This window comes from Trichomonas vaginalis, chromosome V (genome assembly GCF_026262505.1).
Source record: "Trichomonas vaginalis G3 chromosome V, whole genome shotgun sequence".
NCBI classification, from domain to species: domain Eukaryota; phylum Parabasalia; order Trichomonadida; family Trichomonadidae; genus Trichomonas; species Trichomonas vaginalis.
Genome location: NC_067207.1, coordinates 34,193,332 through 34,206,931, shown reverse-complemented (window position 1 = coordinate 34,206,931; position 13,600 = coordinate 34,193,332). Strand labels below are relative to the sequence as shown.

General features: G+C 30.2%; 7 protein-coding genes and 1 pseudogene across 8 annotated transcripts, besides 1 other annotated feature; 6 read left to right on the top strand and 2 right to left on the bottom strand.

Annotated features, from left to right (window-relative positions):
• The first annotated feature begins 214 nt into the window (after positions 1-214).
• On the top strand, positions 215-1,951 carry TVAGG3_0454510 (annotated as a pseudogene). Its single transcript has one exon. A coding segment is annotated over exon 1 (1,737 nt).
• A 173-nt stretch (positions 1,952-2,124) lies between these two features.
• Positions 2,125-2,927, top strand: TVAGG3_0454500 (DNA/RNA polymerases family; the record flags this gene model as incomplete). Its single annotated transcript, XM_051234774.1, has 1 exon — positions 2,125-2,927. A coding segment is annotated over one exon (803 nt), but the record flags the coding sequence as incomplete, so codon positions are not given.
• Positions 2,928-4,619: 1,692 nt separating this feature from the next.
• Positions 4,620-13,600: part of a mobile genetic element that runs on past the window's edge.
• TVAGG3_0454490 (organellar and viral DNA polymerase type B) lies at positions 7,273-8,045 on the top strand (the record flags this gene model as incomplete). The annotated part of the gene is made up of 1 exon (XM_051234773.1): positions 7,273-8,045. A coding segment is annotated over one exon (773 nt), but the record flags the coding sequence as incomplete, so codon positions are not given.
• On the top strand, positions 8,578-8,988 carry TVAGG3_0454480 (organellar and viral DNA polymerase type B; the record flags this gene model as incomplete). The annotated part of the gene is made up of 1 exon (XM_051234772.1): positions 8,578-8,988. One exon carries the CDS (start codon positions 8,578-8,580, stop codon positions 8,986-8,988), a length of 411 nt encoding a protein of 136 aa, XP_051104502.1.
• Positions 9,064-9,426, top strand: TVAGG3_0454470 (KilA, N-terminal/APSES-type HTH, DNA-binding family; the record flags this gene model as incomplete). Its single annotated transcript, XM_051234771.1, has 1 exon — positions 9,064-9,426. One exon carries the CDS (start codon positions 9,064-9,066, stop codon positions 9,424-9,426), a length of 363 nt encoding a protein of 120 aa, XP_051104501.1.
• On the top strand, positions 9,619-9,936 carry TVAGG3_0454460 (uncharacterized protein; the record flags this gene model as incomplete). Its single annotated transcript, XM_051234770.1, has 1 exon — positions 9,619-9,936. The coding sequence occupies one exon, from the start codon at positions 9,619-9,621 to the stop codon at positions 9,934-9,936; it is 318 nt and encodes a 105-aa protein (XP_051104500.1).
• TVAGG3_0454450 (keratin-associated protein family) lies at positions 10,192-11,256 on the bottom strand (the record flags this gene model as incomplete). Its single annotated transcript, XM_051234769.1, has 1 exon — positions 10,192-11,256. The coding sequence occupies one exon, from the start codon at positions 11,254-11,256 to the stop codon at positions 10,192-10,194; it is 1,065 nt and encodes a 354-aa protein (XP_051104499.1).
• Positions 12,482-13,036, bottom strand: TVAGG3_0454440 (uncharacterized protein; the record flags this gene model as incomplete). The annotated part of the gene is made up of 1 exon (XM_051234768.1): positions 12,482-13,036. A coding segment is annotated over one exon (555 nt), but the record flags the coding sequence as incomplete, so codon positions are not given.

Below are 13,600 nucleotides of genomic sequence, written 5' to 3'. Positions count from 1 at the left end.
CATTTTATAGCTATTCATACATTCCTTTTCAAAGTTGTGAAATTAAATAAGACAGGAATTAGATTTAATGTATCAGGGTACGCATTCTTGAGTAAATTAAAATGTATTCGTCACGTCGCGGATGATAAAAATTTATGTGTTCTTAATTCATTTTATGGGCTTTAAAAAATAAACTTTATTTTTATTTATTTTTTAATTTTTTATTCTTACATAAATGAACAAAAACGGAACAGCTAAAATGAATGATAATCAAATTAGAGCAGAAGGTAGAAGGTTATTTAAACGCTTCTATAACATTCCTGATGGTGTTAATCCTAAAACTCGTAGAAGTTATTTAAATGAAGCAATAGATTCATATGAAGGGTTTGACATTTCATCAGAAAGTGAGAGATTAGCGAGAATGTTAAATGTTAATATTGATTTCTATTATTGTGATCCTCAACCAGAGACGTGGACATAAATAAGGTAGACTTTCCATTAGTGGATTCAATAATGATAGATCCAGAATTTGAAACAATAAATATTTTATTAACACAGAGTCCATGTGGAAAACTTCACGCTGACAGAATAACAGACGTTGAAGCACTCACCGGCTATAGAGTTTGTCCATATTGTAAAGAAGAAGTTTATTCTATCCGTGATGATCCAGAAAGGAAAAACCAAAGAAGATTTTTAAAGCATTGTGAGAAATGTAAAGAAAATAATGGAAGATTAATTCAAGACGTTCAGTTGCAAAAGACACAGCAACCATATGCGCCACATATTACGAAACAGAAGATATATCAGTGGTTATTAGCTCATAATTTGCAGGAATATTATCAACCGACAAGATATTATATTACTTTTGACTTCGAAACATTAGAGACTAAAGAAGAATTACAACTTTCTGAGTGTGCAACTTTGAACGCTTACTTAAAACCATTCATGGTATCATCAACGGTTAAATTAAATGATAAAACATATACGAGGAATTTTTGCTTAACTTCGAGTGATTCTTTTATTTCTGATTGGATTGAGTTTTTATTTTCAACCTGTTCATTAGTTGCTAAATCAAATATTGAACAATATGAAGAATTAATGAAGTCGCAAACGGACCAAACGGCGGGGACTTTGTCTCATACATTAAATGAAAAACAGAAGGAAGCATTTAAAGAACTTCTAGATGAGGAATTCAATAAAGTGAATATCATAGGTTTTAATTCGGGAAAGTTTGATTTAAATTTAATTCTTCGTGATTTAAACACTGCAAAATGGAAAATAAAATCAATGCTGGGTTCATCTTCACAATTTAAGCAAATCATTGTAAAGAAAACAAACGTTCCATATGAATTGAGATTTATTGACATCAGAAATTATATAGCGGGTGGGACATTAGACCAATTCACTCAAGATTTCGGAAACAATAAATCACGTGTTAAATCCTTTTTCCCTTATCAATTCATCACATGGGAAAATTACGAAGAAGAATTATATAAAGTGGAACCATTCACTCAAGATTCATTTTATTCAGCATTAACTCAAGAAACTATATCAGATAGTGATTATCAAACATATCTCAATGATGCTAAAAACTTTAAGAATAGATTAGAATATTTTATTCATTATTGCAATAAAGATGTTGAAATTATGATTGACCCAATTGATAAAATTATTGAAGAAACATTTGTTTATAAAATTGACATGCTTCATAATCTTTCTTTATCATCGAATGCTTCAATGATTCGTTACGCTTTAGCATATAAAGACTTTAATCCTAATGAAAAATATCCTGAGGAAGAGATAGAATCAAGTTTTGAATTAACGAAAAAGTATTGGAAATATAAAATTGAATCATATAAGAAACAAGATGAAAAAGCAGAAAGGGATACTAAAAATAATGTTTCAATGGATGATTTTCAATACTATCACGATTTAATCCTTTCATCTAAATGCAAAATGTGTGGTAAAGCGTTTACATATGCAAATAAACCAACATTGGATAGAATCGATAATGAAAAACCACATACCAAAGAAAATTGTCAGTTAATGTGTTGTTATTGCAATGTCGTAAAATCAAATAAAGATGAAGATGTTCAACGTTTAAGAATCAATTTAAGAAATTATGCATTAAAAAATAATTTACCAATGACTTTAGATTCAGTTGAAGCTTATCACATTCTCCGTAATGGAATTACTGGTGGTCTATCAAATGTTCAACATAGAGTAAATCTTAAAGGAATCACGCACATTAATAAACTTTCATATAATCCAGAAACTAAAACTGTATCAAATGAAGACACTTCCAACATCATGACTCATTTCGTTGGTGTTGACTTTAATTCATTATATCCTTCATCATTTTCATCTAATCCTCATGATTTCATTCAATATACTGACCATAAAATGTATATGCCGGGAAGATTGAATGGTGTTATCATTTGTGATACAGCAACAAAGAAAGCAAAAGCACTGGGAATAATTAAGAAGAAAAATACTTTATTCGTGGCTGAAGTAAAGGGTCACATTGATGAAAAATACATTAATGATTACATAAACTTTTTACCGATAATAAGAAACTTAGATATTATCACAGATGAAAAAACAATTGGCAGTTTTATGTATAATTACATGAAATCAAACAATCTACCAGTTGACCAGAAACAGAGAAAATTAACTCAGTTAGCATCAACACACAACCAATATCAACCATTTTCTTCTTATTATCTATGGTATCTAATCGACAGATTTCATTTTATCATTGATGACATTCAATCAATTTTAACATTTACGAAAAACACTTGTTTTAATGAATTTGCGAACAAATTTATGAACGAAAGACAAAAGGCTGAATTAGAAGGAAATAAAGGAAAATGTTTATTTTGCAAGATTTCACTTAATGGATCATATGGTTACGATGCAATGAATACACAAAATTACGCAAAGACTAAAATAATGAATGCACAGAAGGCACGCGTTGCATGTATGTCAAATAAGTTTAAAAACATAAGAGAAATATGTGAAGATACATATCAAGTGATGCTTAAAGATAGATTTTATAGATGTGATACATGTTTACAAGAGGCATTCTTCACTTTAGATAATGCTAAATACTGGTATTTGGTTTTCATTTATGATTTTATGTATAAATGCATGGATGTTAATCGTTTTCATTTCATTGAAGGTGATACTGATTCATCTTATTGGGCAATCGCTGGCGACCCAAATCTTCCTAACACTCAAACATTTCAAGCAATTGTTACCGATAAAAAATTTTATGATAAAAACATTTTCAAATTCGCACCTTTTGATTTCTTCTGTTTTGATGAGAAATTTAAACCTAAATTAAAGAATAAAGCTGAAGAAAAAGCACATGAGAAGAAATTATTGGGTTTAGCAATTGAGAAACAAGGTGATAACATGGTTGCTTTATGTCCTAAGTGTTATACATCATTCAACGGTTCAATTGATGGAAGTGATTTTAAAAAGATTGCACAAAAAATGAAAGGTGTTAGTTTAAGACAAAATAAGCAATTAACACCTAAAAAATATTTGGATATAATAAATGATAAAGTGATATTTGATGGTCAGAATATTAATTTACAACTTAAAAACGGGTCAATGACTCGCTTAACAATCGGTAAGACTGCATTAACAGGAGCACACACTAAGGCTGTATGTTGTGAAAATGGATGTTGTATGCCATTTATTTAATACAATTTAAAATTTTATTCTTAATGAAATGCCACAGAAGAGACAAAAGGAACCGTTAATGATGGTTTTGATACTATGATTCAAAGAGGTGGGCACCCTTAAACATTTATTTTATTTTTATATAAATGGATAACACAGATTTAAAAATTTTAATTGATGATTTAGTATTTAATCAAAATTTTCTTGATTATTATGATTTAAAAGCATATCTCCAAAAATATGATAACAATATAACGGGTGATGATATGGAATATTATTATCCATATTATAAAAACGAAATTTTGAAATATCATAATAAAATAATTTCTGAAATTAAAGACAAAATTAAAAATAATGAATATTCAAAGGGAAAAACTAAATCACAACTTAAACAGTTGAAAGATTTCAAAAATAAAGTATTAACAGAAGAAGATATTGATGAATTATATAATTTATATAATCCTGAGCCACAAAAACCAAAGCCAAAGGAACAAAAACAAAAGGTGCAAAACACCCAGGTCCTTCAGACCATAAATGATGCACAAGCTTTAATTTATGATTCATTAGTTAAACCATATTCAGCCCGACTTTTAAATGAAGATCAACTTTTGGAATTCATCCTTCAACATAAACTCGAAGCGGGAAAGTATATCAAACCTTTATATACAGCATATTTAAAACAAATGAATAGAATACATCCAGAATTAATGAAAGGAAAATCAACAACTAAAACTTCATCATCCAAAATCAAAGCAGATAAAATTAAACCACTTGCAACACCAAAACCTCCAACGACAGTACCGCCTCCTCCTTCAGTTAATCCTTCATCATTCACTTTATTATATCCATTTCAAACATTAAAGAAGCAAAAAGATTTTAAAAAGGATTTCAAGATATTAAATAAACCAATTGACCCGAAAATTCAACCGTTAAAGGAAAAATTTAGTCGCCCTTCATTTGCACCATATCCATATTCATACGAAATCGATCATCTGGAATATTCAAAAGGAAACGTTACTTATTTATTTGCCATTAACATTAACACTAGATATTTATATTGCATTCCAGTGAAAGGGAAAACAGAACAGGAAACAAGAAGAGCTATACAATACTTACTAGATCATGAAAGAGTAGATAATATCAGGGGTGATGGTGATAAAGGATTTCAGGCAACTATGACTCATTATTTCCCACAAATTAATTTTTTCTTTTCATCCTCTCCATATACGTTTCATAATAAAATAGTTGATGCGGTAATGAGAACTCTTAGAGATGCGTTAGGGGTTAACGGTCAGATATACTGGGATGGAAATCATGACTCCATCATACAACAGTTAGTATATTATTATAATAATACATGGCATAGAACTATAAACATGAAACCAGTGGAAATGAAAAATGATATTTCAAAAGAATGGGAATATATTAGAAAGCAAATGGAAAGGTTGAATGATGTTAAACGTGAACAAATTAATTCGGGGCTCATGAATTTTAAACAAGGGGATAAAGTTTTGATTCATCTCGATTATGGAAAAACTGATAAATCAATGACAAAAAGAAGGCGAAGATTTGACACAATAGCTGAATTTGTTAGATATATTAACGGCAATGCATTAGTTGAAGTTGACAATAAATTAATAGAAATTCCGATTTATTTTATTACTCCATTATATTTAAATAATATTTAATTTTTTTATTTCGTAAGAAATGAGTGACAACGAAGCAGCCAAGAGTCCAGACGATGAATATAAAAAGAAACTAAACAGAATTAAATCAAAAATATGCTATTACAAAAAGAAGCCGCAATGCGGTGGGTTGATGCCCATAAAACTAAAGTAATTGAAAACGATAAAGAGAAGAAAGAAATAATCGAAAATTAGAAACTTACCGTTCAATCCTTAAACTGAGTGAAGCAAAAATAAAAGAATTTAATAGAATAAATAAATTGATTGGAAGAGATGAATTTAATAAAGATGAATTTTTAAACTCAATCCAAATTTAATTTTTATTTTTCTTTGACAACATCTCTCTTTCCATCATTACTGCATAACCGCATTTTCTCAGTTTTAGTGGTTTGTTGTTTTTAATTCGTTCTTGCATCATTTTTATCATTTCCTCCTTGTTATGATTCGTGGTAAATTTTGAGCTTGTGGGGTATCCATTTATATAAAAATAAAATTTTGTTATCAGTTATTTTATCGTTAATGGTTTTTAGGTTATTCAATAATTAATTATTTTTGAATAACTGAAGGTGTCACTATGTCACCATGTGTCACTCGGTTAATTAACTTCTCTGAAAAAATGAGACAACATGACATTTTGACAACACAGCAGGATTAAGGGGAAGGCACTTATGAAGCATTTTTGAATAACTGAAGGTGTCACTATGTCACCATGTGTCACTCGGTTAATTAACTTCTCTGAAAAAATGAGACAACATGACATTTTGACAACACAGCAGGATTAAGGGGAAGGCACTTATGAAGCATTTTTGAATAACTGAAGGTGTCACTATGTCACCATGTGTCACTCGGTTAATTAACTTCTCTGAAAAAATGAGACAACATGACATTTTGACAACAGTCCTGGAGGAAGGCAGTTATGAATTATTTTTGAAGAACTGAAGGTGCTACCATGTTACCATGTGCTACCAGGTTAATTAACTTCTCTGAAAAAATGAGACAACATGACATTTTGACAACAGTCCTGGAGGAAGGCAGTTATGAATTATTTTTGAAGAACTGAAGGTGCTACCATGTTACCATGTGCTACCAGGTTAACTAACTTCTCTGAAAAAGTGTGACAACATGACATTTTGACAACAACATAGGAGGAAATATATTTTATCGTAAATGTTTTGTCATGATTTCATCGTAATGAACGTAAACTCTATGTCAAACATGAACGTATATGTTTTGTCATGACTTCATCGTAATGAGTGTAAACTCTATGTCAAACATGAATGTAAACTCTATGTCAAGACTTCTTCGTATATGTTTTGTCAAGACTTCTTCATCGTAATGAGTGTAAATGACCCAAAAATAATGTTTAGGGTAGATGGTTAGATCTAACCTGATATCTACCCTCATTTCTAACCTCATTTCTACCCTCATGAATTTTCATGAATTTTATATATTAATGTTTTCGTTAAGTCACTTTGTGCCGTCAGTCAGTCAGTCAGTCAGTTTAGGAAAGACTTTAGAAAGTTGTTGGAAAATAAGTCCTGGGAAGAGTATTATAAGGCATTTTGTGAAGAATATAGCAACCGCCGGAATTCAGACGGTTGTTTTTTTATACAAAATTCATGGAGGAAATTCTTGAGTTTTGGTTGAAAGAATACGGTCGAGCCACTTTTGGCTCCACCTCAAAACAAGCATTTTATGAGCTTACTAAGGGCGTTATAAATGAATTCAAAGGTATTTACATACATCCTGACCTCGTTCATTTTGTTGCTGAATTCAGCAAAAATAATGTTTAGGGTAGATGGTTAGATCTAACCTGATATCTACCCTCATTTCTAACCTCATGAATTTTCATGAATTTCCTTAAGACAGAAGAAATAAAGTTAGTTTTATTTTTATTTTTTTATTTTGTATAAAAGATATGATTTCAACAATCGGCACAACAACAATTCAAACAACTACGGCACCAAATTCATTAATCATGAATCCTACGTCAATGTTGGTAGAGATGAAAAACTTCATTCCTTCTTCATATACTTTTGAAACAAAAATACAAAGAATAAAGCAAGAACTTTTAACAAGTAATTTAGACTGTAGTGCGAAAGATGAAACAAATGAACAGTATCTTTATGAAATGCAAGATATCATAGACCATTTGCCTAAATTACCGGAAGTTCAGCAACAAAAACTAACTATTCCTGAATTCGATGAAATTGAAGTTAAAGTTACTGATTCAGTAGAAATAAAGAAGTTCATACGTAAAGTAAATTATGAATTCCTTGGTTTTCATTGCAACCATAAAGTTATGAACAAAGATTGCGACATGGTTTATAAAAACATTTCTGACATATATAAATCTGAGGAGTTTAAGACTTACGATAACTTTGTTTCATTAGTTGCTGAATGTGTATGGCAGATAAGAGATAAAGACAGAAGAGGCAAAGTATGGAATGGACAAATAAAACCAACAACTTTTGAGTTAAAGAAAACCATTGACGCCTTAGTTGTTCTAGCAGGTCAAATTTCAATGTATAACGCAAAAATGAATCCGCAATGTTCAAAATGTAAAGCAGCAATGAGGAAATATAACTACTCCGTCAAAGAGATAGAAAGAATGAGAAACGATTACGCAGACTTAAAGAAAGAAGCAGAAAAGCCAGCAGAAGATAAAATGGACATGTTGACATTTCTTAATAAAAACTATCCCACAGCTGATGATTTCCTTTTATCTGATGTCAAGAAGAAGTATAAAGAAACTTTCGGCATTGTTAAAATTTTTGATATATTAACTGAAGAAATAGAAGCTACGAAAATATTTAAAATTTCACGAATTCATAACGTATATCACGTTAAACGTTTGTAAATCTTGAGGGTAGAAATGAGGGTAGATATCAGGTTAGATCTAACCATCTACCCTAAACATTATTTTTGTCTGAAAAATGACCAAATTTCATGAATTTCATTAGTTAGAAAAATAACGCTAATTTTTTCTAAGAAAATTTTTTTTTTGTATGTAAAGACAGTAATGTCAAACATTGAGTTTGAAACAGTTAGAAAGATTGACAATGACACCAAAGTGGTTAGAATAGGTGATTTAAACGTAAGATACTCAAAGAAATACAACAAATATTCTTTGTCAGACATTATAACACCATCTGGAAAGAAAACAAAGGACTGGGTTAGAATTGCTTCTACTCAGAAAATTTTGACAAGAAATCCTGAGCTTATGATATCAGTAGCATTTCATGGAACAAGAGCATATCTTATAGACAAAAGTCTTATACCAATAGTTTTGTTATGGTTAGACCCAGTTGTTGGATATAACTTCATAACTTATGGTTCATTCGACTCAGAACGTTGCAGTGAAGGCTTACTTTACATCGTTCAGAAACCGAAGGACTTCAATACAAAGAGATATAAGATAGGAAGAACATATAATATAACTCAAAGATATGACAGTACAGTCAATAGAGTCAAGGTTGTGTTCGTTAATGATATGAGAGCTGCTGAAACAGAACTGCTTGAAGTTTTTGAGAAAATGTATGGTGCTCCCATGAAAGGTAAAGAAACGTTTGAAGTAGATGAGATAGATAAAGCTATAAAATTATTTGACGAAGTTGCTGAAAAATACATGTAAAGCGTTTATTTTTGGTCTTTTGTGAAAGTCAGAAAAAATAAAGTTAGTTTTAAAATTATTTTTATTTTGTATGAAATGACAGTAATGTCAACATCAGAGAACACAACAACTGCTATCGTTCATGAAGCCATAAATGAAGAATACGAGTACATACAATATAACAAACAACTTCACCTCATTCGTTCGGTCAAAGAGGACATGTACCAAATGCAAAGTATAATGAATGCTCTTCGTTCTACAAAGCAAGCATATCATTGGTTTGAAAACCAACAGACAAAAGAAATTTTAGAAGAATTTCCTCATATGATTGCTTCCCTCGGAAAACCGAGAGAAGAGATTCCGTATGAAAATCGCAAGAGGGTAGAAATGAGGTTAGATCTACCCTTCTACCCTAAAATATATTTTGGGTCATTTACACTCATTACGATGAAATCATGACAAAACGTCTACCCTGTCAAAATTGAAGTTGGAGACAGAAGATACGTAGTTTTAAGGGTCAATGGTAAATTTAAGGGTCAATTTGATTACTTCAAGAATTTGATGAATTCATGCACAAAGGAATTTTATGATAATTTACTGACGTATTTTATGCAATATGACCTTTCATCATTTAATGTACGAATCATTCCGATGACTGAAGCCAAACAAGATTTAATCGAGTTATCAACAAATCCTTTAGATGTATGGATAAATACACATTATGATGAATTGTGTGCAGGTATGACGTGTGAAAATGCTCTATTCTGCAAACCATCAGACATGAAAGACAAGAATTTTCAAATGAGCATTAAGGATAAATGTGATAGGAAACATAGAAGAATAGACGGTAAACAAACATGGTGTTATGTTTTGAAAGAAGAAATGAAAGGATTATATAAACAGGTTGAACCAAACGATAATGAGGATTCATTTACTGACGATGAAATACCTGTAAATGATGCTTTATAAAGTATGATTTGAATTTATTTTTGCATTAATCCTCCTGGGTTGTTGTCAAAATGTCATGTTGTCTCATTTTTTCAGAGAAGTTAATTAACCGAGTGACACATGGTGACGTAGTGACACCTTCAGTTCTTCAAAAATAATTAATTATTGAATAACCTGAAACCATTAACGTAAACATTAACGATAAAATTTATTTCTGCAGTTCATCCATTACTTCATTACCTAATTAATTACAGACATAAAATATATTTAGTTCATTCAATGAACGCGGTACCATGCGAATACAGTCACAAATGGTGGCATGTAATCTTTACCCGAGCCTGTTGGATTTGTTGTGAAAGTGTGTGAATGATTTCCTGCGGTTCCACAGAAAATACCTGTGCTTGAATCTACTGGGTCAGTTGTGATATCATATCTATTCATTCCCCATCTATCCGAACCCGCTGCAAGATTTATATAACCTCTTTTTGTTATTGAATGTGAATGATTTCCTGTTGTGTTTGTCGTTCCTGTATGAGTGTGCGGTGGAAGGTTTGCTTCTTTAATTTTCTTCGAACCCCCTGTTTGCTTTGAATATCTAGCACAGTATAAGAATTTATCTACAATCTGCTTCCACATACCAAAACCTAAAACTGTTTCTGGATTTGTTGAGTTCATTGACGTATAAATAGAGCCTATAGGATATAATGTTTGAAGTATTTCATTTTTCATGCTTGTAATCACATCATTTACTTCCGACTTCTTTGCATAATTTTCATCAACATAAGTTTTATCTGCTTTAAGGTCTAAACATCCTGAAACCCATTCTGTATCAGCTTTAACTTTAAAAGTCTCCAATGTCCATTCATGATACCATTCAACCTTTTCTTTAATTTCATTATCTTTTTCATCAACATAAACCAAATTTGCCTTCTTATTTAATTCAGTATTAACGTATTCCTTATCCACCTTCTTCATTATGTCATTTAGGAAACCTTCTATGAATTCCTCATTTAAATTAAATCTTCCAATCTTCAAAACTTTAGGAAATGCATTTAATGCGTAATATCTCTGTTCTTCTGGTGGAATTGATGTTATATCATCCGTTATACCTTTAATTTTAGAATTCATAAATAAAATTTCTTTTATATTTGATATCACTGCACCACCTTTGCAAACGAATTCGAAATGTTCATTTTTCAATACTATCTCCAAATCTCCATATTTCAACCTTTGCGTTTGTTCTGCCATCTTTGAATTATATGCATATATGGCGTATGTAATGGTCTGAGGGACCTGGGTGCTTTGTGCCTTAAGTTGCTGTGGTTGCTGTTGTTTAATCATTTATTATGATTTAAAAATAAATATTTAATCTGTTATCTCATCACCTATTTTTTCTATTTGAAATTGCCATAATATTTCATTCATGAATTCTAAATCACAATCAAATAGGTCAGTTATTCTAAATTTAATATTTGATAAATCTTTTGAATGAAGAATAAATGAATTCCCGGATAATTGAAACGGATATGATAAAGAAAATGTGTTTAAGTTGATGGATAAAATGTTTGTATTGATGGGTAAGAGTTAGGGTCTAATGTTTGATGTGAAAATCTCATTGGGGTATTAACTTTATCACATTTGATTAAAATGAAATTGGAACCAGTGTCAGAATACAAACATCCCCAACATCTTTTTCAAAATTTAATATCCCCAACAATGAACGAAGATGAGGAGTACAAAATTTAATTTTCAGCGGAAATCTAATAAGGTTATTTATTTCATCAAGTTCAAAAAGTTTATCAGGTTTTGATTTAAAATTTTCTTCATACCATACGATAAATGATTCATTTAAATAACTTAAAATCATGTTAATATCCCATTTCGCTATCACATTATTTATATACATATCATACGTTTTTTCATTGTCATCTTTAATAAATGATATATAATCTGAAGGGTCTAAAAGAATGGGATTAAATTTACCACTCACAGAAACGAGAGTAACATTATAAATTCCGCTAACTGTTAAATTTAATTCACAGTTATTATTCGAAATAATATTGATAATTGACATTTTTATTACGATTAAAAATATGGTAAAGCGTTATTTTCCAGTGATAAATAAAACTAGAATAAGATTACCTCAAGAATTCATAAATTCAACGAATAAGAAATTCATTCATGTTATAAATTTTAGTGTTTTCAGAAAATATGAGTCAATGTCATATTCATCACAGGTTATATTTCACTTCATTCAAATTTAGTTCAATCAAACCCATATAATGACCATTTCATAAGATTTTCAGATGGTATTAAAAATGTAATTGATAGATTAAAATATGAACAGATTGACAATATCGAATTTTTGGAATTTTGGTTTAAATATCCGATGGAAAAAAATTGAAGTTAAAGATAAAGCTGATACTATAACAAAAACAATTACAATGACCGATCCAGATAGTGGGGAACAAAAAGAAATAAAACAAACGATAGAAACTGGTGAAAGGTCAATTATTATTGATTATGATTCAAAGGATTATTATTCAATAATGTTAATGCTTGAATATTAAATAGCCTTAACAAAGAATTTTTCAAGTGATATTTTATATTCATCAACTATTTTATTATAAATATCATTATATGTTAAATGAAGTTCAGTTGTTGTTCCGTTCTTTGATATCTTAATTGTGCTAATATCCTTTATAGGATTTATTTTTGCAACTGTTCCGCAGCATGAAACCTCATCATCTATGAAAAATTGAATCTTAACGTCTGAATCTTGAACATCACAAAGAATGGCGATAATGTGAATTAATGATTCATAAGGTAAAATAATTAAACCGGATTGATCAATTAAATTTATTATTGAATCATAATTATTAATTATTATATCACGGTAAATTTTCATTAATTCAGAATTAATGTCTATTTTATATGGGTTCTCGATGTTTGATGAAAGAGGTGGGGGGTATGTTGGATAAGTGGGAATTTCAACAGGTTCTTTACCGGGTTCAGATAAAATGATTGGGTCTCCATTCTCATGGTTTTCTTCATTCTCCTCATTCTTCGGTAAGTCACGAGTTAATAAATTTGGTTGAGTTGCTGACCTTGTTAATTCGGGGCTAACATTAACTTTAACATTTTGAATAATTCGTGATTTATCATCATTTACGTTATAACCAACCGTAATCTCTGTTGCGTTAGTGTTCTTTTGACTAGTGAAACGTCTTCTCATTTATAATCGAATAAAAAAAATATATTTAAACTTTTATTTTGCTGGAACTTTTGAATCTATTATTCCCTGTATTTGTTCATGAAGTTGATTTTTAGCATTTTCATCGAAATTAATAGACCGAATATATTCATTAATTGCATTCTTATAATCATCTGATTTCTCAAATTTTCTTTTATCTGATTCCTTAAATAAATCATAAGTTAAACCACGTTGCTGATATAATGGTTTCTTAATTAAATCTTTGAATGCTTGAGATAAAGCACCTGATGCAATTCTTGCTACTATAATTGGTTGGAATTGCTGTTTAAGTTCATCTTTAACATTTGCGAAAACTGGATCGAATAAAGCAACTTTAAAGAATTTCTTAGCTGAAATTTCAGGTCTAATATTTGTATATTGACCATCAAACTGGTTAGAATATCGTGGTAATCCATCCGGTCCCTCTTCAAT